Here is a 26,162-nt window from a genome sequence, read left to right as displayed (position 1 = left end):
GACTTCCATGTCTTTCTTTAGTAATAAAAATCTGTCCACGGAGGAAATCTGAAGCCATCTGTGGAGTTTCCAGAGCTCATGTCACACATCTCTGCGAGCCATTTAAAGTATCATGGAAGGCCCAAGCAGTGGTACAGAGGATAGAGTGCTTGCCTTGCATGTGACCAATCCAGGGATTTCATCCTCAGAAGCCTAAGCCCTGTCCAAATTGATCCCTGAGCAAAGAGCCAGGAATAAGCCCTGAGTTCCACTGGGTGTGCCCTTCTCTCCCTGCCCCCCCCCCAAAAAAAATCAAGAAAAAAAATAAAATAACAAATTGTTATGGTACCAAAAGTTAGAGACTTGCTGATGTCTCTTCTATTTTTCTGCTCTCATGGCCTCATAACTTTTTGCTTTGAACTCGATCCAATTACTCTTCACCTAGTCCTTTGGATGATTTTTAATTTTGGATTTAAGATTATGGCTTTAAAGCACCTATCTTGGTCTTGATCCTAGACTCTGACTTTCCTAAGTGTGAGCAAAACTGTCCTCACACTGCCACCGACCAGAGGATCTGCTCAGGCCTGACAAGGCAGGAAGTTTAGATGGTAAGCAGAGATAGCGTTTGAGTAATGAGTAGCCAGATAGAAGGGGAAGGATGTAAGCAGGAAGCACACAGAAAGTAAAACCAAAGAGGACAACCTTTAGAATAATTTTTATGTTTTCGTCTTGTTTGCCTGGGGAATTACAAATAAGAAGCAGCAGGTTCCCAACATAGACAAGGTTACACGAGGTAGATTTGGAGATTTCAGGTGGGGTCTCCCAACAGACAATGGAAAATCTGCTTTTAAGAATTCAGGCCATTCCTTGTATTGCCCTAACCACCAATTCATTTGAATGAAAGAAAATTGACACAGAGTAGATTGCTATTTTCTTTTCCCTGTTTATTTGATTTTTGGGAAAATTTCTATTTATACTCTATCAGGAATAAATTTACGTCATTCAAGTTGGAAAAAGACAATGTGCATTGGGTGAGATGTCACTAAGAAATCTTCTGTATTTGGAATCTTAGTTTCAGAAGCTTTTTAAAAGAATCGTAAAGGGAGAACAAATCAGGTTAATAGTCATATCAGAAGTTGGTAAGCAAAACATTAATACTGTCAGAGTTTGGGGCCCAGGATGTAACTCATTGGTGGCTTACATGCTTTGTTTGTATGAGGTCCTGGGTTTGATCCCAAGCACCTTCTCCCCCCAAACAGATGGTCAAATTGAACAAAAACATTCACTTTGAAATTATTTGCAGTGCTAAGAGCATTTTGTGAGATTCCTTAATATAACTGTGGTTTAAGAAATAAGCTGTGGTAGTAAAATTAATGGATGACAAATTTGAAATGTGAGACTTCAAAGTCAAATACAGAAGAAAATGATAAAGGATATATGCATATTACTCCATTATTTTGTTTTTGAAATTCTTTTTTCTGCCAGTGTTTATTGTCTATCATTTTACAGCTGAATAACTGAAAAGGTCAGAAAGTCCTGAAGAAAGGAAGAGGTAAGGATTATAGCAAAAAAAAAGAAAAAGGCACCAATAAACTTTTCAGAGACAAGTCAAAATTAATAAAACCATTTCCCCCCTCCCCCCAGAAAAAATTGTAGGAATAAAATGAGCAATGAAATTAGTAAGTTTTCATGATGGAAAAACTTCTAAAGAGAAAGAAAGAAAACAAAGACAAGAAACTAAATTCACGACAAAATCTACCCTTGCTGATCTCTCATTTTATTCCTTTTATTCCTTGTCAATCAAGAGGAACCACAACTCGCTGAATACAAACAAATAAAAAATTTGCCTTCAATCAGTAAAGTCCATAAAAACAACAACACAAACACTCGTCTTTGGGTGGGGAGACAAGGAGTGGTCTTGCTTTTCAATTTTCTATACATGGATTATTTTTTTTTTTTTGCAGAAGATAAGGTACTTTCCTCACAAAGAGGAATCAACTTTTCCGCCAATCTCCAAATCACATTTGATATTGAAACTCAACAGAGCCGCAGTCTTCAACTCGGCTGCCAGCTGATTCAGGGACTGACCAGGATGATGGCCTTTCTGGAACCCTCTGTAATAGAAACCTGCCCCCCCGAGGAAGAATGCAGAAGCATTCTGGGCATGGGACAAAGTTTCTGAGCATTGCCTTGGCAACCGTGGACTTGCAGCAGGTCAGCCTCCCAGATGGCCTTTTGCAGGCTTGGCTTTGTCTCAACCTCCTTGCGACTCCAGGTTCGTGAGGATGCTGGTCCCACCTGGGTCCCTCGGGCTCAGGGGTGCAGCCTCTCAGACACCCACGGCGCCCTCGGCCCGCTGGCACATGCGTTCCAGGATTCGGTGGATGCTGGCGAAGCTGGGTCGGTCCGAGGGCAGCTTGCTCCAGCACAGGCGCATGAGGTTGTAGAGCTCCAGGGGGCAGTTCTCGGGGCAGGAGAGGATGTTGCCGTCTCGCACGTAGAAGATGACCTCCTCGTGTGCCATCCCGTAGTAGGGCTGCAGCCCATAGGAGAAGATCTCCCAGAGGACCACCCCGTAGGCCCACACGTCCGACTCGGTGGTGTAGCGGTTGTAGAAAATGGACTCGGGGGGCATCCAGCGGATGGGGATGGCATCGTTCTCGTTGGCCTTGTAGTAGTCGGCGGAGTAAATGTTCCTGGAGAGGCCAAAGTCGGCGATTTTCACCACCATGTTCTCCCCCACCAGGCAGTTCCTGGTGGCCAGATCCCGGTGCACGAACTTGCGCTCGGACAGGTAGGCCATGCCCGCGGCCACCTGCCTGGCGATGCCCAGCTGCTCGGCACAGGACAGCGGCGGCGGCGCGGGGCTGGAGGGCTGCGTGCCCACCGACAGGTCGCTGTGGCTGAGGGTGCAGGCGCTCTGCTGAGGGTCCATGCTGCGCAGGAACTCGTTGAGGTCCCCGTAGGCCATGTACTCGAAGAGCAGGCACATGGGTTTCCCAACCGCGCACACGCCTGGGAGCAAACGGATCCACAGCCCTGGTTAGGTGGGGTTGTTTCTTTCTCTTTTCAAAATTTATTTTTATTTTTTTTTTAAATTGAATCATCATGAGAGACACTTACAAAACTTTCATGTTTGAGTTTCAGTCGTATAATGATCCAACACCCATCTCTCCACCAGTGCAAGTTCTCCATCACCAATGTCTCCAGTATATCCCCCCCTTTTCCATCCCTTCCCATCTCTATGGCAGACAGTTTCCCCCATACTCTCTCTCCACTTTGGGGCATTATGGTTTGCAATATAGGTACTAAGAGGCTATCACGTTTGGGCCTTTATGTGCTTTCAGCACAGATCTCCCATCCCGAATGATTCCTCTAAACGTCAATGACTTAGTAATCCCTTCTCTGTCACCGCTGCCTTCTCCCCCCAGCAAACGAGACAGGCTTCCAACTATGGGGCAATATTCCTGGCCCTTGTGTCTACTTGTCCTTGGGTGTCAGTTTTATATTATTTTATATTCCACAAATGAATGCAGTCCTTCTATGCCCGTCCTTCTCTTTCTGACTCATTTCACTTAGCATGATACTCTCCAGGACCATCTACTTATAAGCAAATTTCATGACTTTATCTCTCCTAACAGCTGCATAGTTTTCCATTTTGTAGATGTATCAAAGTGTCTTGTTTCTTAGTATTGTTCAGTGACCTGGAGCCCCTGAAAGGAGTGCTCCCCAAATCCGGGGACTAGATCATCACATTATTTTTTCTGTCTCGGAAGGTCTCCTTGCAAGCATTTTAGTCCTTGAGGAGAGATGGTTCTTGTTCAAGCCCCAGTTTTTCCTCCCTGTTTTTGTTGTTTGTTTCGGGGACCATAGTCCTCAGTTCTACTTCTGGCTCTGTGCTCAGGGATCACTCCTGCCAGAGCTGGGGTGAAGGTTCTTGTTTAAATTCTGCACAGCTGAACCTAGTCCTATGCTAAGGTCCTTCCCTCCTTGGGAGGATATTTTCCTTTCCCTTCTACTTTCCAATAAACTTTTCTTTTTTCAAAAAAAAAACCAAAAACCTGGGCTGAAGCGATAGCACAGCCAGTAGGGCATTTCCCTTGCATGCAGCAGAACTGGGTTTGATTCCCAGCATTCCATATGGTCTACCAAGTACCGCCAGGAGTAATTCCTGAGTGCAGAGCCAGGAGTAACCACCATGCATCGCTGGGTGTGACCCAAACAGCAAAAAAAAAAAAAAAAAAAAAAAAAAAAAAAAAAAAAAAAAACCAACAACAACAACAACAAAACCCTGCATAACTGTCCCATGCATACTCAATGAATGTTTGGTGAATGGATTAAAGAATGGGTGTTTGCGCTGAGTGTGTTCAGTATTTCTCTTCCTCTAAAGCAGGAGAAGAAGGAATAAATCATATGGAATTTGGGAAGCAATGCAAGATGATAGGTGATTTACTCAGGATGTTGCAGGGAAACATTTTAAAATCTAGGTTTATGTTTGTTCTAGAATAGGGAATGTCAGAGTCTGAAAGTTGGAGTTGCATGCGCCCTGCCTAGATTCAATTCCTGGTACCACATATGACCCTCAGAGCACTGCCAGGTGTGACCAGCAAACAAAAAAGCAAGCAAACAAAAAGAAATGCTTTTGTTTGTTGGAAGAACATTTTCTATCTTAGGGTCTTGGAACATGTAGGAAGCTGAATAGGGACATCTTGCAATAGCAGGTCTGATGAGCATAATTTCACATCTCATACAATTGAATATTACATCTGGGATGGATATTGTTTTAGGCAAAATGTAGAAGTCTGTTCAAAAGGAACTCAAGAATGTGATTATCTTAACTTTTTTGTTTGGGATACAAGGTTCTTTTATTTCCAATGACTTGAGTAATTCATATATTTGTACTAGAGAGAAAAATTAAATGGCTATACATTTCTCTGAGAGATAAAACTAATTTTGATCATTTCATAAAATGTTGTATTCTAAAATATAGTAGATGGAAAGGAACAGAGACATATCACTAGGACCAACTAAGTAGAAGAGAGAACTTAAGTGAAAAATAAATGACGGCAAAATAATAAAAAATACTTAGGAAGGTCTTTTTTTTTAATGCAATGCATTTCGTATAGCTGCATACCTAAGAGTTTCACAATATTCGGGTTATCAAATTCTGCCATCAGGGCTGCCTCCCTCTGAAAGTCAGCTTGCATGTCTGCAGAGGCTTCTTCTTTGAGCATTTTCACTGCCACCATAGTGAAAGGTTCATAGGGCAGCAACCCAGGAGCCCTGAGAGAGAAATTTGTTTAGAAAGAAATCAAAGAGCAGGAACATTTTTGTATATTCCAAGGTTGCCTACCCACATTCACATACAATCTATCCCCCTTGCCACTTCAATGCAGACTTTCACAGAGTCACAGAATCCAAAAGATGCCAATAGAAGACCATACTTAAAACTCTTGATTCAAGGTAATAAAAACTAATGGGGTTACTGTAAACATAAATTAAGTGTGAAAATGAAATTATTTAGAAATTACGAAGATTCAGGGACTGGAGCAATGGTACAGTAGGTAGGGCATATGCCTTATATGCAACTGACCCAGGCTTGATCTTGGGCATCTTATATGGCCCCTCCAGTACCACCAGGATTGATTCCTGGGTGCAGGGCCATGAGTAACACCTGAGTACCACTGGGTATGCTCCCAACTCCCACCCCAAGAAGAAATTATTAAGATTTAAAAGTGCACAGATACAACAGTTTTCTTATTATCATTCTAAAGTACTCCTTAATTTCTGGCCAGAATTTAAATTTATTGAGAGTAAGGAAGATGTTTATTCATCTTTATATTCCCAGAGACACATAAAATGATGCCTTGGAGATTGTTAATTGCCAGTAAGGATTTGTGTGAGACTTTAATTAATCATATTATCTCCATAACTGTAAGTAGAGGGTACATTGTATCCTACCCAAGCACACCAGACTAAAGTGACAAGTTCACACTCTTGGACCCAGCTATACATCTATTGAACAGTGTTCATGAAAAAAATAGTATTTTATTCCCACTTACATAATGACACTAAATATGCAAGCCTTGGCTCTACTACATATTCCTTTCTTGAGCTCATTGTCATTTGATATTTTGATGTTATTTTCTTTTTCTGTTTTGTAATTCCATGAGCATCTATGTAACATCTACATATATTAGGCTTTGAGGTCCTAAATGGACACAATGTTACTTCAAGTGTTCAATGTAAACTTCAACTGAATTGAAAAGAGCATCAATAGAAAAGAGAAGAAAATTTAAAATTGATTGAAAACTGTGCATGAAATTATGATTTAAAATGTATGAAAAAGATACATAACTTAAACAGTAATTTTTTATAATCTGAACACTGCAAGTAGAATTCTAAATATATTTAGAGTTGATTTAAATTACTTTTTAAAAGCAAATAATATATATTTTCTCTATACTATTTCCCAGCAAAGAGGGGTTTTTATAAATATTAAAAATATAATGCTAATACAAGTAAGGCTAATACTGTGGTGATTTAACTAATCTGATGGCAACTGTAATTCATACATATACATATTAAGGAAATGTTCTAGTGAGTTTAGACATATTTCAAAGGAGACATTTTTTAGACAGGTCTCATTACCTTGCTTGAAAGACTCTTCCAAATGCGCCCTCTCCAATGTCCCTCACATATTCAATGTTATTCCTCGGATACTCCAGGGTGATCAGCTTGGGATTCAGAAGGAGCGGCATCCTCTGGTACATGGGGTTGGGATGAAGTCTGTCTAGCAAGAGCTCGGAAGGAAGTGTAGTGAGGGTTACAGCTGCTGATTCTCTGCAGGTCACACAGGGAATGCCAGTGATGAGTTCAGACTCAGGTGAGCTTGTTGTATTTACAAACTCTAAAGCGTGAGGGTGTTAAGCGTATGAGCTGCTTACGGAGTGGGTTTGTTCCCTGCACCTCATTTGGTTTCTTGAGGACTACGAGGAGCAAGCACCTATCCCCACACCCCAGCACGGATCTTTACCTGTTGTAGCTTTGTCCACTCCCCACACCCCCCCCTTCCCCCTCACTCCCTGCCACCTCCTGAAAAGAATTTTAAAAGAGACATGACATTTAGAAAGAAACAACACAAGTTACAATTACACAACGGCAGACAATTTCAATTTCAGAGCGAGGAATTATTTTTGTTGAGTCTGGGGTCAAATGGCAGGTTTTCTCTGAAATTTTTGTTATTATTCAATCTAACAGTAGTAATAGCCCCAGGGGGGATGTGGGGAACATATATATCCATATTCTTCCAAATTTTTATTTAGATGATCTCTGTTGTGAAAAATTAACCTTTGGACAGGGGCCTGAGCATGTCAGGCACTTGCCTTGCATGCGGCCAACCTGGTTTGATCCCTGGCACCCTATATGGTTCCCAGAGCCCTGCCAGGAATGATCCCTGAGTACAGAGCCAGGAGTAAGTCCTTGAGCATTGATGGGTGTGACCCAAAAACAAACAAAAAGAATTAACTTAGGACAATTAATAAGCTTTACAAAAACTTGTTTGTAAATTATTTCACAAATTTTAAAAAGGTTTTATAATGTTTTTTTACAGACTTTACAAGAATTTACTGGTATCTTAATGAATAATGTTAGAGGTAGTTAATGTTATTTGATCTGGGGACTATACTTGAGGATGCTCAGGTTTTATTCCTGGGTCTGTGCTCAGAGATCTCTCCTGCCATTATTAAAGAGACTATCTACTGGGCCGGGGATTGAACCCAGGGTCAGCTGCATACGAGACAAAGTGCTTTAACTCTGATCTTATTTCTCCAGCCCCAAGGTACTTAATTTTAAAGCACAGTAGTGGATGTCATAAAGCTATTGGCAATATTATGCATATGCCAACTCCTTTTCCAAATTCGAATGCTAAAGTCGGAATCTCACCTTTTCTTATTTTTCCATTGCTTTCGTCTTCGACAGCAATAAAGTGTAGTTATGGTCAGAAGCACAAATATTGCAAAGCTGGACATGATGGAGATGATTACAGTCATGGAGTATGTCGGTGAGACTGAAAAGGAGGAGGTGGAGGAAGAAGGCATATTTGGAATGTCCACTCCTGGCTTTGAGGATGTCATTGGTGGGAATGCTGCAAGTAAACAATAATATTTTTCATTCATTCTTAAACTTTGAAGAACCAATTTTTTTCACTTATGCAATCAGTAAAGTTAATTTTAAGGATGTGTTTTGCCATGGTTTCATATCTATAAATTCCAATTTTAAGAATTTAGTGAGTGCTAGTTGTAATTAAATCTGGCTTCTAAGATTATAGTTTTAAAGATGGATTTCAGAGAAAAAATATTTTTCTAGGACAAATGCAGATCTTGGGATAGTGTCCCTTATACTATATCATGCTGATTATGATCTGACATACAACTATTATGAAAACAATCACAGAAATTATTAAATACAATTTTTATAAAATTATAATGGAAATCAGAATTTCTTTAAAGCTAAGCATTTCTACAAATTGATTGTTGATTTACAAATAGAGTTAAAGTAATATAAAAAGTGACAGTGGAAAGATCAGGAGACAAATGAGAAGTAATTCACTTGAAGATTGAATGCTAGTCAAATTACTATTAAAATGATCAATGTACTATAAAAACAAAGTAAAATCTGTTTACTGCTAGAATCCAAATGCTGCAATATATCATTCTCTTTGCAGAGTGTAATACAGTGTACATTGTATATCTATTAAAATGATTTTAATATATTAACTAAGATTGTATTTTTTATTTGTTTTTTGGGTCACACTTGGCTGTGCTCAGGGCTTACTCATGGCTCTGTGCTCAGGAATCACTCCTGACAGGTTCAGGCAACCACATGGGGTGCTGGGGATTGAATCTGGGTAAGCCATGTGCAAGGCAAGTGCCTTATCCACTGTACTCTCTCTGGTTCCTAATATAGAATTTATTTTTACTCCAGAATATTTCTAACACTTGTGGACAGACAAGTTCTTTTTTTTTCAGGTCATCAAGGTAAATGCATAAACTGTGCAGACTTATTGTTTGAGCACTATGTAATTAACAATGGATTAAATAAAATCCAATAAGTAGCTAAAAACTATGGAAAAATTCAATCAAGGAATAAAATGTAGTCATAGTTACAGATGAGAAATCACTTCCAAATAATGTGTGTGTGATTTGGCCAAAGCTGTGCCGAGTGATAAAATCATAGCATTAGATAAGAAGAATGAAAGTGAGTGAACTAAAATTTAATTCAAGATTTTGGATAAGAAACAAACCTATAAGGAACAAAAAGTAGTAGGTAACAAAATAATAGTCATTTACAAGCAGAAATTAAGTTAGAATACATATACTACAAATGATAGAATTTTAAAAAGTCTTACAAATATAGAAAGTAATCAGTGAAAATTTTAATTTTAGAAAGAAAAGGCACAAATGTACAAAAATAGGAAAGATAAAGTATCTGTGACAATAGAGTCAGAGATCAGTAAAATATCTATAATATGTATACTTGTATAATTGCAATTTTTACAACTTATAGAAAATGATATGAACATATTGAATATGAAATTTGATAATAGGAAAATCTGAATACTGCCATAACTGGGATATTTAAAAGTCATCACAGAATTATGAATATATCCCTTGGATCTTAGGAGAGAGAAAATTTCCACATAGTTCCAGTAAGAGAAAGAAATTCAAATTAGTTAGAAAGTTATTTTAATACTAATAGCACATACTGACAGTGTTAGCACAAAAGAGAAGTGCATACATAGACATTAAAACATAGATTTTAAAGATTTTAAATGAAATATTAGCAACTGACTTCAATATAGTAAGAGAATTCTAATATAAGGAAATGTGTTAAAACAGCACATCACCCAATCAACAGTAAGCTTTTACTTTGGTAGAGGCCTAAAAGCATTTGAAACAGCATATGAACACAGCTTATGAACATCTAGAACTTATGGTCAGTGACTTAAAGCACATTTACTCATTCCCCATCAAATGATCAGATGAAATGATCAACTTATGAAAGGTCATAAAGCTTATTTTCTTCCAAGAAAGAGATTATAAAGTATAAAGAATTTATAGAACTGCTTTATTTTTAGGTTAGAAAATCCATTTTTGGAGTTTATTTATGTGGCCATTCCTGAGCATACCATAGTGCAGGAGATTACTCCGGCTACCTTTTGGCATTGTTGGTGCTTGGGTCTGCAAAGGAATTTCCAGAGCTGCACCCCGCTTCACCCTGCTTAACTCAAGGGATCACGTGGTACAGCAGATGGAACCAGGGTCAGCCACATGCAGGACAAACACTTTAACCCCTGTCATATCTCTCTCATCCCACTCACAAGTTTTTATCAGTGTAAAAAGCAAATACATAGATGCATGTTTGTTTATGTGTGTGTTTTCTGTGGAATCTAGGAATAACTTCCACACAGTAAACCCCCACCTAAATCTTAAATGCTTACATAGATGAAAAAAAAAAAAGACCACAATTACCAAATAAAAGTTCAATGAAAGTAAACTATGGCTACTTCTACAGCAAAGAAATTAAAATTTCTTTATCATTGCTCCAGTTTGGAAGAAATAACTTGACAAATGTCCAAATTAAAGCATTTTCAGAGTTTCCCCTAACTGCCCTTGTTTGTTAATTTCATAGACTCAGTTGGTACCAGTGACTTTTGTTCCCTTGTTAGTTTAGTCGTTGTCTTTTAAGTTGGTAAATCAGACTTGCACTTGGCCAAGAGCAGAGGTGACTGGGAACATGTTACAGGAAATGAATCTGATTGGAGGCTTAGAACATTCAAGTCAGAGGAAGTTAATTTATATTAAAACTAATTTCATTCTGAAGAGCTTTGCATTCTGGGTGGTTAAAGCACCATCTGATACATTAGTGGTGAGGCATCTCCTTTCAAGCAACATTTTAGAACATTTTAGAAAATCTAGGGATTTTCAGATGACCCCTTTAAAAACATTTTATTTGACTCTGCAAATTTCAAAGGGAAATTGGCTGTCTTAAAAACACACCTCTACTTGGAAGGAAGGATCTGTTGTCACAAATGAAGGTCATGAATCAAATCATTAGAGAAATAAGATTGAGCTTCATCGAACATTTTAGATAATGCGAAAATTGGGAGCATAAACTCATATGGTGAGAGTTTCAGTTGGTTTCTTTTACATCCATCTAGAGAATTTAAAAAATTCATAATTTTAGGAAGGAAATCTACTAGTATCATTCCCTAAATACAGTGTCCTTCATAACCCAATTAAGAGCAGTATATTTTGATCTCCACTGTTTTCCACTCTTATTCTACCCTGTATGTAAGAACAGTGAAAAGTCTTTTAGGTGATGTAAATTCTGTTCCTGACATCATGAAGTATAAGTGTAAATACGCATGCATAAATCCAATTACATACACATAAGGTTTCAAGGGCACAAACAAAATTACTTACTTGTTAGGTTTTCTTTTTTATAATCTGAGGGGGAAAGGATAAAAATTTGGTTTAAATGAGCATCCAGATATCTCACGGAATTGGGGTGAGAGAATGCTAAGAAATGCAAGTTCCCTTTCAGCTTTTAAGACACAACTGAAAACATTCTTTGCATTCGAATGTGAAAGGATGGCATCTTTGAAATTAAACCAGCTGTTAGGGCTAATAATGTAGTTCTTTACACAAGGAGTTCACAAGAGCAGCATGCAGCTATCCAGCTTGCTTTTGTGAGGTCAGCATTTTCAAACATGTGGCTTGTTTTTTGCATGCTTAAAAATCTGCTACACTGACTAAGGGGGACTTTTTTTTATGCGCCTTTGACAAAGCTTGATTTTTTTTGAGCTATTTCACTGCACATTTCAGTAGATGTTAGAAGCTCTCTGACAAGATCTTTGGTAAAGTAATCAAGCAGTAGTTAGAAAGTCCTGCTAACTTTGTTTTAGAAAAAATGAAGCAAGTCCTTATGCTAACCTTTGCAATGATTAGGATAGCATTAGGAGTCTATGATTAAGTACTGAAGGAAGGCAGAACTGAAAATAATTAGAAATGCCTAGAAATATTAGGAGATTTATGCTCACATTTTAATTTCTTAAAAACAGCAAGTTTCTCTTAACCTCAAGAGAACTCTATTACCTAAATAAGGCAGTCTGGTACAGGCCAGGGGTTCCCAGTGCATGCTGGGAAGCTTGTTGCATTCTGGCAGGGAGAAGGGATTTATTCCGGATCTGTAGAGTCCTCGGTGGCTTTTATCTTCCATCGCCAGCCATTCTTTTGCACAGAAAAGCTCCTTGACTGCCAAGCAATATTCTCTAAAATGTTTCAGAGGAGAACAAAACTTGATGAATTATAATCATCTTAAATACAAACTTGTGCCAGATCCTGGAGTTGGTATTTTTAAAATATTATTATAGAATATTTTAATTGTAAATAATGTAAGATTTTATAAAGGTAACATGTCATCCTGTGAGATGAAATATTGTGTTATTTTGATTTTTAAAAAAAAATGGTGCTGGGGCCAGAGGGATAATATAATACGTAGGACACTTGCCTTGCATGTGGCAGACCCGAGTTTGATCCTGGCATCACATATGGTCCCCAAGCATCGCCAGGAGTAATTCCTGAGTGCAGAGCCAGGAGTAACCCCTTAGTATGACCCCAAAACCAAAAATAAATAAAAATATAAAAATTAAAAATTGATACTATTGGGGAAAAGAGCTTAGGTTAGGAATCTAACTAATCTGATCTCATTTAGGTTAGTCTCGAAAGGTTAGGAATCCCTAACAAGACTTCTTTCAATAATATCATTGTAATTAACTACACGGTACAGAAACAAGATACAGAGAATAGTACATGGAATGCATTTAAAAATAATATTCCCAAATGCTCACCAGGATTTTCTATTTATTGGTAAATAATACTCAGACACTTTAAACGGTCTTTGTTCTCTCTTTTTTGCTTTACTAATGATGTCTGTGTTGCTTTAGGATGTTGTTTTCTTATTTCATAAAAAAAAACAGGGATGAATGTGACTAAAATGCAAATAATAGAAGGGGTATTGGAATATTATACCTTTGATGACATTTTCTAGAAACTCAGAGTCCTTGTGTTAGAGGGTGGCAGCAGTGATTTCTGTGATAGGAATGGTGTCCCTCTATTTTCAAAAGCTAGTTTTTGCCTTTACAATTGCACATGACAGCTTCCCTCTTTGAGAACTTTCTGTTTGCGGTCAGATGGAATTTCCCACTGTCTTTCTATCACCTCTCTTACCTGAAAATGATCTTACCTGCAAACGGGGGTAGGAGTAGGCATTTCTTCAGGGTTGCAATCTTGGAAGATGTGATGACACAGCAAAGCCTCAGCAGCTGGCCGGCAAAATGGACTCACTGCTTTCAACTCATTCCAGGCAGTGTGAACCAGTAATTCCTGGGCCTCCTCAGGTTCCCCATAGGAGTTGTTGTAGAAAACAAGAGCATCTTTTGCCAGGACGGCATTACACACCTCCCCTCTGTACTGGGCACAGTAGCCTTTGGTATCTCTCTGCGGTTTGCTGAAAGAAGCAATGAACAGATTTCCCAATCATAGGCTATTTCTTTGTGTATGTGTGTGTGTGTGTGGAGGGGAGGGGGGTTGCAGAGGGGTGAGGGGGAGGACCAGGGTGTCAGTTTCTATGCATGAATCACAGAAATAGGAACTTGCGCTTAAAAGCCTTAATGCAAACATTCATTTCCAGCTGCAGTTAAATTACCCTCAGCTACTCCACGACTGTTATGAGCATGAGGGCATGAGGGGATGATCTTAGATGTGAAAAGCTTAAGAAACTATTAAAATCTGAATGGCTCTGGGTAATTTTATTATTGACATTATAAATAGAATTTTTACTGTTCTTATTCAAGCAACTTTATATGATTCTTACAAATAAGCAGAATTTAAAATTTAAATTTAAAATTTAGAATTTAAATTTTTTTTTAAAAAGTTCATCATTGGGCCAGAGCAATAATACAGTTGGTCGGGCATTTGCCTTGCCTGTGGCCAACCCGAGTTCAATCCCCAGCATTTCATGTGGTCCCCCAAGCACCCCCAGGAGTAAATTCCTGAGTGCAGAGCCAGGAGTAACCCCTGAGCATAGCTAGGTGTGACCCAAAAAGCAAAAAAATATAAATAAAAAGTTCATTATGATGATTAACAAATAATTGAGCATAATTGAATCCATAAAAAGATTGTATCTTTACATGCACAGTTTATATGTGCATTATGACAATTAAATAGCTGACTTTTTTAGTACATGCTTATCTTTGTGGTACCTTCAACTCATGTTCTCTTACACCTCTTCCTAGAATTTGATTAAAAAAGAAAACCAAATAAGAAGAAAGTCAAAGGTTGTAGGTCTTTGAAAGGAGCAAAGAGTTTTGTGAGCTCTGCTATTTCTCTCATCAGTGTCTGTGAGAAATTAATCTGGTCATCCCATTATCATAATCTGTTGACGTGATTATTTATACTGAACTCATATTTGGCGGTAAAATATAGAAAAATGTAAATTATAATATGCTAGAACAAAAATAATATGAAAATCTTATCTTCTATAACAGAAAGGCAATAAAAATGAGAAGTATAACTTGTACTCCCTTAATAAAATGAGGAATTTGTAATAACTTTCATACTCAACTGTCCCATGTAGTGAGCACTTCTACGTGGGTTTCAATATGTCCTTCTGTCTTCAATCAGATCTATCTAGTACTGACACAAAAGCTTTACTTGTCTGTTAAAATTTAACTTATCTTTAACTGATAATTTAAAGGAAAAATTAAAGAAAGTAGAATTTGTAGAACATTTAGAAGTTTTTCCCATTTGATATTGAACAAAAATATACTTTAATTCAAAACTACTCTTGGATAATCTTTAAAGCAAATCTATGAATGACATGTAACTGATTTAGGTAAAATGGTGAACTTTTAGGAAACTCAATAATTTAAAATTATGTTTTGTGCTACAGATTTCTTTCACAACAGTCATTTTTGATTTGTTTTTTGAGCAACTCATAGTAGTGCTCAAAGTTTAGCTCTGTGCTCAGTGATAACTCCTGGCTGGTCTCCGGAGGTCATATCAGGTGCTGGGGTCAAACCTGGGTCAGCCACCATCTGCAAGACAATCTCTCTCTCACTTTACTGACTCTCTGTCCCCTCACACTATTTTATTTTTACTAACTTAGCAATATAAATACTATGGCATTACTTGTAGTTCAAAATAATTTGAATTAGGGATTTAAAAAAATTAATTAAAAATTTTTTAATAAAGTTCTTGAGTAAGAAAAAAACAGAAAAACTACATTGAGGAAACCTGGCTTATGATGACACCAAGAAAGGTTGAGAGAAACAAGGATGCTCTAAGGAAGTAACACAGAGTAACCAAAGTTATCACGAACTGATTTACAGAGTCGGTTCCCACCTTAGTGTAATAGCTTGGCCTAAGAAAAGGAGAATGTGTAGAAACAGGTGGAACTCTTCACGTAACTGAAAATAAAACCTGTATCTAGAAAAGGTAAGTATTTCCATAACGTCTCCAAGCTGAAAATTACTCAACAGTTTTTACTGTCATGTGTTAACAATACTTTTTGTTTTTCCCTTAGTGTCTTGAAAATTAAGACACTCATGATTTTTCTTTTAAGTAAACAAACATCAGACATTTTTTAAAAAAACAGCAGAAACTAAGAAAAAACTACTCTAAAGGAAAATGAATGGAAACAGCTTTAGAGCTAAGCTTTTTTAACCATTTAATAATCTCTCTCTAGATTTTTGCTATCGCATTTAATAAAAGTTCCAGAAACATCTTTAGGACAACCTCAGCATGTCTTAATGGTAGTGAGTCTTTGTTCATTTTTTAAGCAGCTACATAAGACAAAATCACAAGAGAAAGGAGGAATAGATTTGAGAAGTTTTTTTGGGTTGTAATTTCGGTTTTACCCCCCACCCATCTTTCTCCCGTGATGAGAGCCTTCCCCATCCACCCAGAATCGTATTTCTCTGTGTGCAGTCCTTGGCACTAAAATGGAGCAACACCAGAAGCAGCTGGTCCTGTTGCTCCTTTGAACAGTGGGGCAGGGGTCACAGAGATCTGTTCACAGAATGGTTACTTTGGAATGATCTTCCAGACTATCTCCAAAAATGCTAGTTAATGTTGCACATGGAGCCAATCCCTCCCTTGCCTCCTGACTATTCAAACAAACCTGGCTGACCTCCCCTTCTGTAAAGTTTTCTCTTTTTAGAAGCAACAATGGATATTTGATCCCTAGTCCTCCTTTGAACTTCTTTCATAAGGCAATTCTTTTTTGGTCAAATAGAATATTCTCACTACAGATTTTCTTTTATTTCTGTTTTAATATGTATGAATGCCATTCAAAGAATATTTTAGAATGTCATCTTGCCATTTCTGTCCTGGAGATCTCCACTCCTTTGAATTCATAATACTTGTTTCCAGGATACATTCAGATGATCAACTGTGGATTCTTTTGGGTTATGACAATCCCATTACCCTTATGGAAAATCAATAGTTTGTTAGGGCAATAATAGGCACCTAAGTCTTAACAAAAATTATCAGGTAAATGAATGTATTGAAGCTACATGAATCTGGACAGCATTGGTGGTAAACTACATTTTTCTATTTTAATTCCATGGAATTAGAATAAACAATCAGGATTCCTATTTGTGTAGCTGTGCTACCTGGATTAATGAGATTTACAAATTAATGAATTTGATTAAAAGATTAATGAAACTTACAAATCTGAGTTCTTGGGTCTGATACCTGAGTTCTGATTAAGGTTTTGTAGCTATAAAGTCTGTGCAATTTTGCTATATTAGGCTCAATATATAAAAATAAAGAAATAGTAATGTTTCTTACTTCATTGAAATAACTAAAATATTTGGACTAGAGAGATAGTGCAGTAAAGCACTGGCCTTGCATGTGTCTGACATGGGTTCAAGCCCTGTCATCCCATATGGTCTCCAATCTTTGCCAAGAGTAATCCCTGAGCGTAGAGCCAGGGATAATCCCTCAGTATTGCTGGGTTTGGCCCCAAAACCACAATAAGATAGCTGAAATATTGCATTGTAGGACTGTCCTCCCATTGTTCATTGATTTGCTCGAGCAGGCCCAGTAACGTCTCTATTGTGAGACTTCTTGTTACTGTTTTTGGCATACATCACAGGTAGCTTGCCAGGCTTTGCTGTGAGGGTGAGATACTCTTGGTAGCTTGCCAGCTCTCTGAGATGGGCAAAGGAATCAAACCTGGGTCGGCCAGGCCAGCCACATGCAAGGAAGCACCCTACCACTGTGCAATCGCTCCAGCCCAGAACTAGCTGCCATTATATCATTATTCTTATTAATAAGAATTTATTTGTGAAGTAATAAAAAGTTACCATACTTCATAATGGTTTTTATGAAGGTCATGTCTTGTCATTAAAACATCTGAAATTTGGTGGGGGGTGATAGATCACACCTAGTTATATTCAGAGTCTACTTCTGGTTCTGTATCCAGGGATCACTCTCGATGGGGTTCAGAGGATAGAGAATGAACCTGGCCTGGCAGTGTGCAATCAAGTGCCTTATCCTTTGGGTTATCTCTTCAGTTTTGAAACATTTGGATGTTTAAGTTGTGAAATATTATAAGGTTACTGTTATCTGCAGGTTAAAGGTATGAGAGTCAGTATAGGTTCTGTTTTCAAGGCTATGAGCTAGTAGTATCTGTCAGTCACTGAAACTCTCCAGTTCAAAGAAACTCTTAGTTTCTTTCTTGTACAATAAGAATAATGATATTATTCATTTCACATTTATAGGCATGTTCTGAGAATGTTCATATTTTTCTGAATTTTGTTTATTTTTATAGAAGTAACGTAAGTATACAAGAGTATAGATGTTTCTAAGTGTAAGGGGTAAATTGTTACCAAACAACCAAAGTTAAAATATGCTAAGGATAAATTTAAATAATGCTTTCAAAGCTCTTAGTACAGAGTTTGAAGCCTAATAGATATTAGTGGGCATTACACAGTTTCATATTTATAATCATCTTATAAGAGTACTAAAGGATTATAATTTGTAAAAGTTTATGAAATATGACAGTACTCAGGAAATAGAAGACAAAAGTGGCACATCAAACACAAGGCACTAATAATATCTTACCTCCATTCTATGAGCAGGAAAGGAATATTTTCCACAGGAAACCAAATTAAGGGAGAAAAGAAATAAAAGTTAGCAAATTTCATCTACTGATTTGTCAGAGAAAATTTTGATAATCTCTAATTATTAATTTCTGAAAAATTATCTGCTTCTCCTAGGAAATAAGGTGCAGTGTTAGCAAGCACATTTGGAGGCTAAGAAAGTATTGAATGTCCCCAGGAACTGAAATCTTTTCAAGCTGAGTTTACCACAGGCATCATCAACCGAGAAAGCGTCATAGCTCTAAATTTCACTCCATTACCCTCCAGAGGATTTTGGATCATGAAAGGAAGATATGGAGATTAAGCAGGAAAATTCTAGAAGGGGGGCAAAGACCAGAGAGTTGTTCCTACACACTGGTCTCATGGCTGGTTGACTTGTGCAGTCTCAAAGAATTCTCATTGAGATAGATCCCAGATTTAGTTTAATGCTCTGATTACCATCTGTCATCAACATGAAATTCTTAACATTAATTTTAACAAGACCATGTACATATTATTTTTCACTAAGACTCACAAATTATGCCCACGTTGTTAAAATCTCTCAGGGCTTTAGAAGGATTTCACAGCTCTCCTGAGGTGAGCATGGGATTTCTAGTTTATGTCCGTAATCTGTTTTCCCCAAAAATGTGTGATTCCTAAGAAGGTGTAATATAAGAGCTCTTCTGAATGACTTCACTTTTTTAGGGAAATCTAAAGGTTCACACTTTTTTACCAGCAAGTTGAGGTTTACCTCTTCCTGTTTCCTAGACCCCATTATGAAACTGAGAGCAAAAATTTTGCTTTACCTAAAACCTATTTGCCTTATTGGAACTTTTCCTAATGTTGTGGTCCAATTCTTTTGAAAGGATTTATGTTCTTGCTATTCTTTTGGCATTTTAAAGGATTCTAAAATAAATTTCTCAAAGAGGTCAATCTTCTTGGAAAACATTGTAAACCTAGAGTTCATTTTTCTAATTATCCCCTTTTATAGTAGCAGGGGTTGGTGACTGAGAGTCCTGAGTCTGACTTTTTATTTTGTCTTCATGGACTTTTATTTCAGTGAACCTGAAGATGGCATTCAAAAAAATCAACCTAAACTTAATTCAGAACTGTGCAATTCTTCATGGTGCAGGTAGAGCCGACAGAGACAAGAACAAGAAATTTCTATAGAGAAAGTGGTATATAATTCTGAGGGATAAAGATAGGTTCTAACAGCAATTGGAAACTTATGGGATCTCAAAAAGGACAAGGCTATGTACACAAAATAAGTCTTGATTTTAAGATATGGAAGAACAATTCCATACCATGAAGATGAATCAATGCCAAAAAGAATCCAACCACAATACTTGAGAGGAGACAATAAGTTTGGGTAAAACTCTATCTCAAATATAAGTAAGCAAAAAAAAAAGTTAATTTATGGGTACTGGTTCACCTCAAAAGTATTCAGTATCAGATGATGCCCTCATTCATTGGACTTCTTTTTGTTTTCTAATAGAAATTTCTTCCATCATCTTTACTTTGTCTCAGATGGGGTTGGGCAAGTAGGGAAGGGAACTGAAAACTCTGGAATTATAAATAAATGCATTTAGCTCAAAACTAGATTTCTCTTAAATTCCTACAGTCATCAGTATTTCTGGTATTGTTAAAATTATCTGAAAAAAAAAATAAGTAAACTTCTGACTTCCTTCTAAGACATACAGTTATTCTAATATAAGAAAGCTGCCTGATGTGAAGAGAATGCTGGCCTCGTGGGCCTAACTGCCCATGAACAGATGTTAGCAATTTAGTGTGGCTACTGGCTGTTACTCATTTATTCTTTTTCCCTTTTATCGGAAACAAAAACAAAACATCTTTAACCAATTTGAAACCAGATAAAGCTACCTTGGAATGCAGGGGCTGGTGTCAGTGTTGTTGATACAAACACTCTCCACCTCTCCTGCCTGAAGCACTGAATGCTTAACTGAGTTCCATGCCCTGGCTACGTGGCCATGTCTCAGAACAGGGGAGAACGGCAGGGGCACAGAAGACTAACTGTGATGATAATATCCGAGGGAGACCATGTGAGACATGGTAGTAACTTCAATCATCTGTATTATGAAATATAATTGAAATTTAATTGTTTTCAGTAATAGTGTGAGATAACAATGTCTTTTTTTTAAATATTTTGGGTCACACCCGACGATGCACAGGGTAACTTCTGGCTCTGCACTCAGGAATTACTCCTGGCGTTGCTCAGGGGACCATATGGGATGCTGGGAATCGAACCCAGGTAGGCTCCCTGCAAGGCAAACGCCCTAGCTGCTGTGCTATTGCTCCAGCCCGAGATAACAGTGTCTTAAAAAATATGGAAAATAAAATTGTGGTTCACTGGGAGAAGGGAAAACTCTAATACTAGCTAGTACATCAGGTTTCTCACCTACAGCCCATTTTTTGTCTATGCTACATGTACTAGTTTGATTTTTAAGTTTAGTGATTAAAACTCCTACCCTGAAATCTGGCCAATAAAGGGGTACTGCAAAGTTAGGACTTTTGTTATAATAGGGAGTGGCGTTGATTAGAATAGATGTGGTCACAGACTTATTTCTGTCCCTTACTTCCGTCCCTCGGGGCTGGAGGGATAACATAGAGGATAGGACATTTGCCTTGCACGTGGCAACAGGTTCGTTACTCTGCCCCTCTGGGACAGCCCCGCAAGCTACTGAGAGTTTTCAGCCCACAGAGCAAAGCCTGGCAAGCTATTCATGACGTATTCGATATGCCAAACACAGTTTAACAACAACTCTCACAATGGAGACGTTACTGGTGCCCGCTGGAGCAAATCGATGAACAGCAGGAGGACAGTGCTACTCCTGTCCCTCGAGATTATATAAGCATAGACAAAGTGTTGGATCTTATTCTATTAAGAGGAACCTATTAAAGGCATTCAGAATAGAAAATATTAACATGTATTTTCCTTGACTAAATCATTGCATCTATTTTGTCATCAGCTTTTTAAAGATACAATTGATATAAAAACATTGTATAAGTGGGTGTGCAATGTGTTGCCTTGCTACACTTATATTTTCAAAACGATTACCACCATTGCTTGCACTATTGCTCCAGCACTAAAATTTGATTTCTTTTTGTTGGTTTTATATGCAAAATTTGTTATTAGCTTGGACAGATTTTGTATGTGCAGTCTTTAGCATTATATCTAAGGACATAAACAACGTTATTTTTTAATTTCTATGTCTAAATATTTTTTTCTTACCTGCTCACTTTCAATATTAGGAAGTGATGTTAGTAAACATCCTATCTTCTTTCTCTTATCATTGGGGAAACCTCAGCCTTTCACCACTGGGTATGATGCAAATTTATCCTATGTTGTAGGATAACACTGGTTTGTCCTTTCCACCTTGCCACAGGGAGCTTAGGTTTATTGGGTTACTGCCATCACAGTGCTCCCATTCCTCTGTGTTTATTTGTTGTAACCTCTTTCTTTGTGCTCTGTTGACTTGTAAGTATTGTTTTTTTTTCTTCTCCTTAAGTCCTCTGCATAGTTAATTCAGAGCAATGTCCTTTTTGTATGGACACAGGAAGACAGTTAATGCTATGCTTTTGTAACTTGGGAGTTAATTGACTCCTAATGATATTCACTCCGGGCATCTGTTCTCTTGACTTAAGCCTCAGTTTCCCTTACTTCCTAGATCCCCCAAAGCAGGGTCCCAACGAGGTACTGGATGGACCCAGGGCAAGCAGTGAGCTACCCTGGCATGGAAATGGGGCTGGCCAAAGTGCCATAGTACTTAACATTAAGTTAAGAGCATGGTCATGGACAAATTCTGTTATGATCCAAAAAGTAATAACTGGTTTCAGACCCTGCTAGCGTTAGGAAAGATTAATCTGGCCTGAGCACTGTAATCTGAGTCTGTGGCAATGCATTCCCAGGAGAACCACCCTACAAGCTCAATGTATCTCTTACTGTGTCCATACAAAATTACAAATGTTAAGAAGTAGAATTAAGATGTTAATTAAGATGTTAATTAAGTTACTGGACTAAGGAGAGGAGAAATACCTCGAGGAGGTATTTCCACCCTTGAGCCTCATCTGCGATCAAGAAGGGTTTTCTTTAATCCACTTTGATCTGACTTTTGTGCCTGGCATTAGACAGAGATCAGAGTTCATTATTTTTTCAGGTAGTTATCCAGTTTTCCCAGCACCACTTGTTGAAGAGGCTTTCCTTGTTCCACTTCACATTTCTTGCTCCTTTGTCAAAGATTAAGTGGTCAAATATTTGGGGGTCTGTGACGGAATATTTGACTCTGTTCCATTTGTCTGTAGGTCTGTTTCTAGCCCAGTACCATGCTGTCTTTATTACTACTGCTTTGTAGTACAGTTTGAAGTTGGGGAGGGTGATGCCACCCATCTTTTTCCCAAGAATTGTTTTAGCTATCCGTGGGGGCTTATTGTTCCATATGAATTTCAGGAGTATTTTGTCTATTTCTTTGAAAAATGTCATGGGTATCCTGATAGGGACTGCATTGAATTTGTATAGTGCTTTGGGCAGTAATGCCATTTTGATAATGTTAATCCTCCCCATCCATGGGCAGGGGATGTGTCTCCATTTCCTAGTGTCCTCTTTTATTTCTTGAAGTAGTGTTTTGTAATTTTCCTTGTATAGGGCCTTTACCTCTTTAGTTAAGCTGATTCCGAGGTACTTGATTTTCTGAGGTACTATTGTGAACAAGATTGTTTTTTTTAATGTCTATTTCTTCTCTTTCATTATTTGTATATAAGAAAGCCATGAACTTTTGGGTGTTGATTTTGTAGCCTGCCACTTTACTAAACCGACCTATTGTTTCTAGGACCTTTTCTATAGAATCTTTAGGGTTTTCTAAGTATAGTATCATATCATCTGCAAATAGTGATAGCTTGACCTCTTCCTTTCTTATCTGTATTCCCTTGATACCTTTCTCTTGCCTAATTGCAATAACCAGAACTTCCAGTATTATATTGAATAGGAGTGGCGAAAGTGGGCAACCTTGTCTCGTGCCCGATCTTAGAGGGAAGGCTTTTAGTTTTTCCCCATTAAGAATGATACTTGCCATGGGTTTGTAGTAGATGGCTTTGACTATATTGAGTAAAGTTCCTTCAATGCCTATTTTGCTGAGAGCTTTCATCATAAGTGGGTGCTGGATCTTGTCAAATGCTTTCTCTGCGTCTATTGATATGATCATATGATTTTATCTTTTCTTTTGTTGATATGATGGATTATGTTGATTGATTTCTGAATGTTAAACCATCCTTGCATCCCTGGGATGAATCCTACTTGGTCATGATGTATGATATTTTTGATGAGTCGTTGTATTCTATTTGCTAATAGTTTGTTGAGGATCTTTGCATCTGTGTTCATCAGGGATATTGGCCTGTAATTCTCTTTCTTTGTGGTATCTCTGTCTGCTTTTGGTATCAGGGTGATATCTGCTTCATAAAAACTGCTCGGAAGTGTTTTTGATATTTCAATTTCGTGGAAAAGCTTAAAGAGGATTGGGAGTAAGTCCTCTTTAAAGATTTAGAAGAATTCCCTAGTGAATCCATTGGGGCCAGGACTTTTGTGCTTGGGGAGACTGTATTGCAAACCATAATGCCCCAAAGTAGAAAGAGATTATGGGGAATCCTATCTGACATGGAGGCAGAGGGAAGATGGGAAAGGGGGGTTATACCGGGGATACTGGTGGTAGGGAATGTGCACTGGTGGAGGGATGGGTGTTTGATCATTGTGTGATTGTAACCCAAACATTAAAGCTTATAACTATCTCATGGTTATTCAATAAAATTTTTTTTAAAAAGAAGGGTTTTCTTATGTTGATTTTGCTAACGGACAGGGTATGGAGGATACCCCAGATTTGTGGAGTTGGGGAGAGAAGAAGCAGGGCTGCAACATGGAGCACAGAGAGATTGATGTCACATGCTGGGGATCAGTTCTGGGTCAACATCATGCAAGGCAAACACTCTACCAACTCTACTATCTCTCTAGCTCCTGAAGTGTATGATTCTCTGAATGAGCTACCGAATTCAGCTTCCTGATATTTTGCTAAGAATTTCTGCATCTCAATTGCATCTTGCAATTATTAGAGAGATTGACCTTTAGTCTTAGAATGTGCTCATTTGGCTTTGGGTAATGCTGACCTTGCAAAATGAGATTTGAAGTGTTTCCTTCTTTCAGTTTTTCAGAAGACTTTGACAAGTAAGGCATACATTCTGTTAATGTTTAATAGATTCAATTCTTGTTCTACTTTGATGGCCTCTGGATCCAGTTATTAAGGGATCATGAATTCTCTTGCAGGTCTCTGCCACAGGGCCAAGAATTCTGGTGACAAAGAAAAAGCGTTTTGCCAAATACCTGGCATCCTGGTGAGCTTAAATTGCAACTTGAATCTTATAGGGTTGTGACTGGGAGGGAAATACAACTTTCCGGTTTATAGGGAAGAGTTCCAGAACTTTGTCTGATTGCTTTTGATGACTAAGAGCAAATGCAAATGAGTCTGAAAGAGTCATATCCCATTTCTCAAACAATGCATAAAGATATGGACATACACATGGAAGAGTTTTGAGAAAATGGGGCATGTTTTTACTTTTTTGTTGTTGTGGCCCTTAAAACACTAGATGCATCATTAAATATAATCCTAAACACTGGACCAGATTTTTCCATTTCCAGTTTTCCTGCTGGGATGAGTAAATAAACAGATGGAGCAAAGACTTCAAAGAGAAGCACGAAGAATGTGACAAAGGGAGCTGAGAGAGAATAGTGATTGCTCAAATGTGGAAAAGGGGCTTTTGGGATATTTTTTTTCGATATTTTGAATAAGAAAGTATTGCCAGAATGACCACTGAAGGCATCATGTCTGAGTCAGATGAGGTGAATCCCTCAGAAGCCAAAACAGAGAAGGGCTAAAAGCAGGAATGGAAATAAAGGTACCATATCCAAACTCTCAGCTATATAGAGATCATGAGAATTTGAAATGATTCTGAATTAATGTGACTACAAAAATCCCCTTTTCACCAGAGTGTCCTAACTTCCCTTTAGAGATGTTCTAATATTGGTTCAGATATTCTAGTTGTGAATTGGGAGTTCATTTCTATTAATTATGGCCAATAAATCTTCATAAAATCTAACAGGTTTAATTGAAAAACAAGAAAGAATGAAGAAGAGGATATGGATGGCTCATGAAGTTCAGAGATCTTATTCCATTGTATTCATGAGATAATTTTATTAGATATGCTAGGGAAACATTTAAGGTAAAGTAGGAATGCTTCAAGATTTCTAGTAAGTCTGTGAAAGAAAGAAAAAGATGATCAAAATGGTCTTTTGGGTTTTTGTTTGTTTTTGTCTTATAATATTATTATTCCTTCTAAGATTGTTGCTTCTTTGGTGCATTTAACTAAATTGCTACAGATTTCAAGCCATCTCTGAGGCGACATGCTGACTCATGTATTGTTGCCATGTTCTTCATGCTTTTTCTTTGGGCTACTATTAACTAATCCTATCCTACTTCTGCTATGTTTTCAACAGAATAAATTAGGATTGGAAACGAATTAAATTAGTCTTAATCTAATTAATTAGGTAGTCTTGATTAAGACTGCTTCTCCATGCATCTTAGGACATTGCATTTCTTTGTACCTATCATGTCTTTAAGTTCCTCATGCCATCAAAAGGTACTATTATTATATTATGGTTATAGTTGCCTCATTGGTGTGTTGCATATGTTAATAGAATTGGAATAGACTCTCATTTAAGTTAGAATAGGGATTAAGAACTGATATTGCTATATACAGAATGGTGGTAATCACACATGTTAGTTACTTCAGTTTTTTAAAAATTACGTCCATGTGAGAAATATGTTTTTGTGGGAGGAAAAATATAAACATTTTATTAGGGTTTCCTTTGGTCATAGTGCTACTGTCCTTCCATTCATCCCTGTACTTAAAATGT

The 26,162-nt window shown here is 37.7% G+C and overlaps 1 protein-coding gene across 5 annotated transcripts in view; it reads right to left on the bottom strand.

Moving 5' to 3' along the window:
* Positions 1-1,809: 1,809 nt before the first annotated feature.
* The window catches only part of MUSK (muscle associated receptor tyrosine kinase), an 81,393-nt gene continuing 57,040 nt past the window's right edge, over positions 1,810-26,162 (bottom strand). For 2 of the 5 annotated variants that reach the window (XM_056117300.1, XM_056117299.1), the window contains 7 exons: positions 18,174-18,180; positions 13,288-13,551; positions 12,138-12,313; positions 7,924-8,125; positions 6,631-6,822; positions 5,114-5,262; positions 1,810-2,994 (listed from right to left, as the gene is read on the bottom strand). In XM_056117300.1, the coding sequence (XP_055973275.1) occupies positions 2,309-2,994; positions 5,114-5,262; positions 6,631-6,822; positions 7,924-8,125; positions 12,138-12,313; positions 13,288-13,551; positions 18,174-18,180 (1,676 nt within the window). In that variant the 3' untranslated portion in view covers positions 1,810-2,308. Of the gene's footprint in view, positions 2,995-5,113; positions 5,263-6,630; positions 6,823-7,923; positions 8,126-11,465; positions 11,490-12,137; positions 12,314-13,287; positions 13,552-18,173; positions 18,181-26,162 lie in introns of all 5 variants that reach the window. The other 3 variants (XM_056117303.1, XM_056117302.1, XM_056117301.1) reach the window with 2 other exon arrangements.

The sequence above is a fragment of the Sorex fumeus genome, unplaced genomic scaffold (assembly GCF_029834395.1).
Source record: "Sorex fumeus unplaced genomic scaffold, SorFum_2.1 ptg000034l, whole genome shotgun sequence".
NCBI classification, from domain to species: domain Eukaryota; kingdom Metazoa; phylum Chordata; class Mammalia; order Eulipotyphla; family Soricidae; genus Sorex; species Sorex fumeus.
The sequence above is the reverse complement of the archived record's forward strand: the minus strand, read 5'-3'. Positions and strand labels throughout refer to the sequence as shown.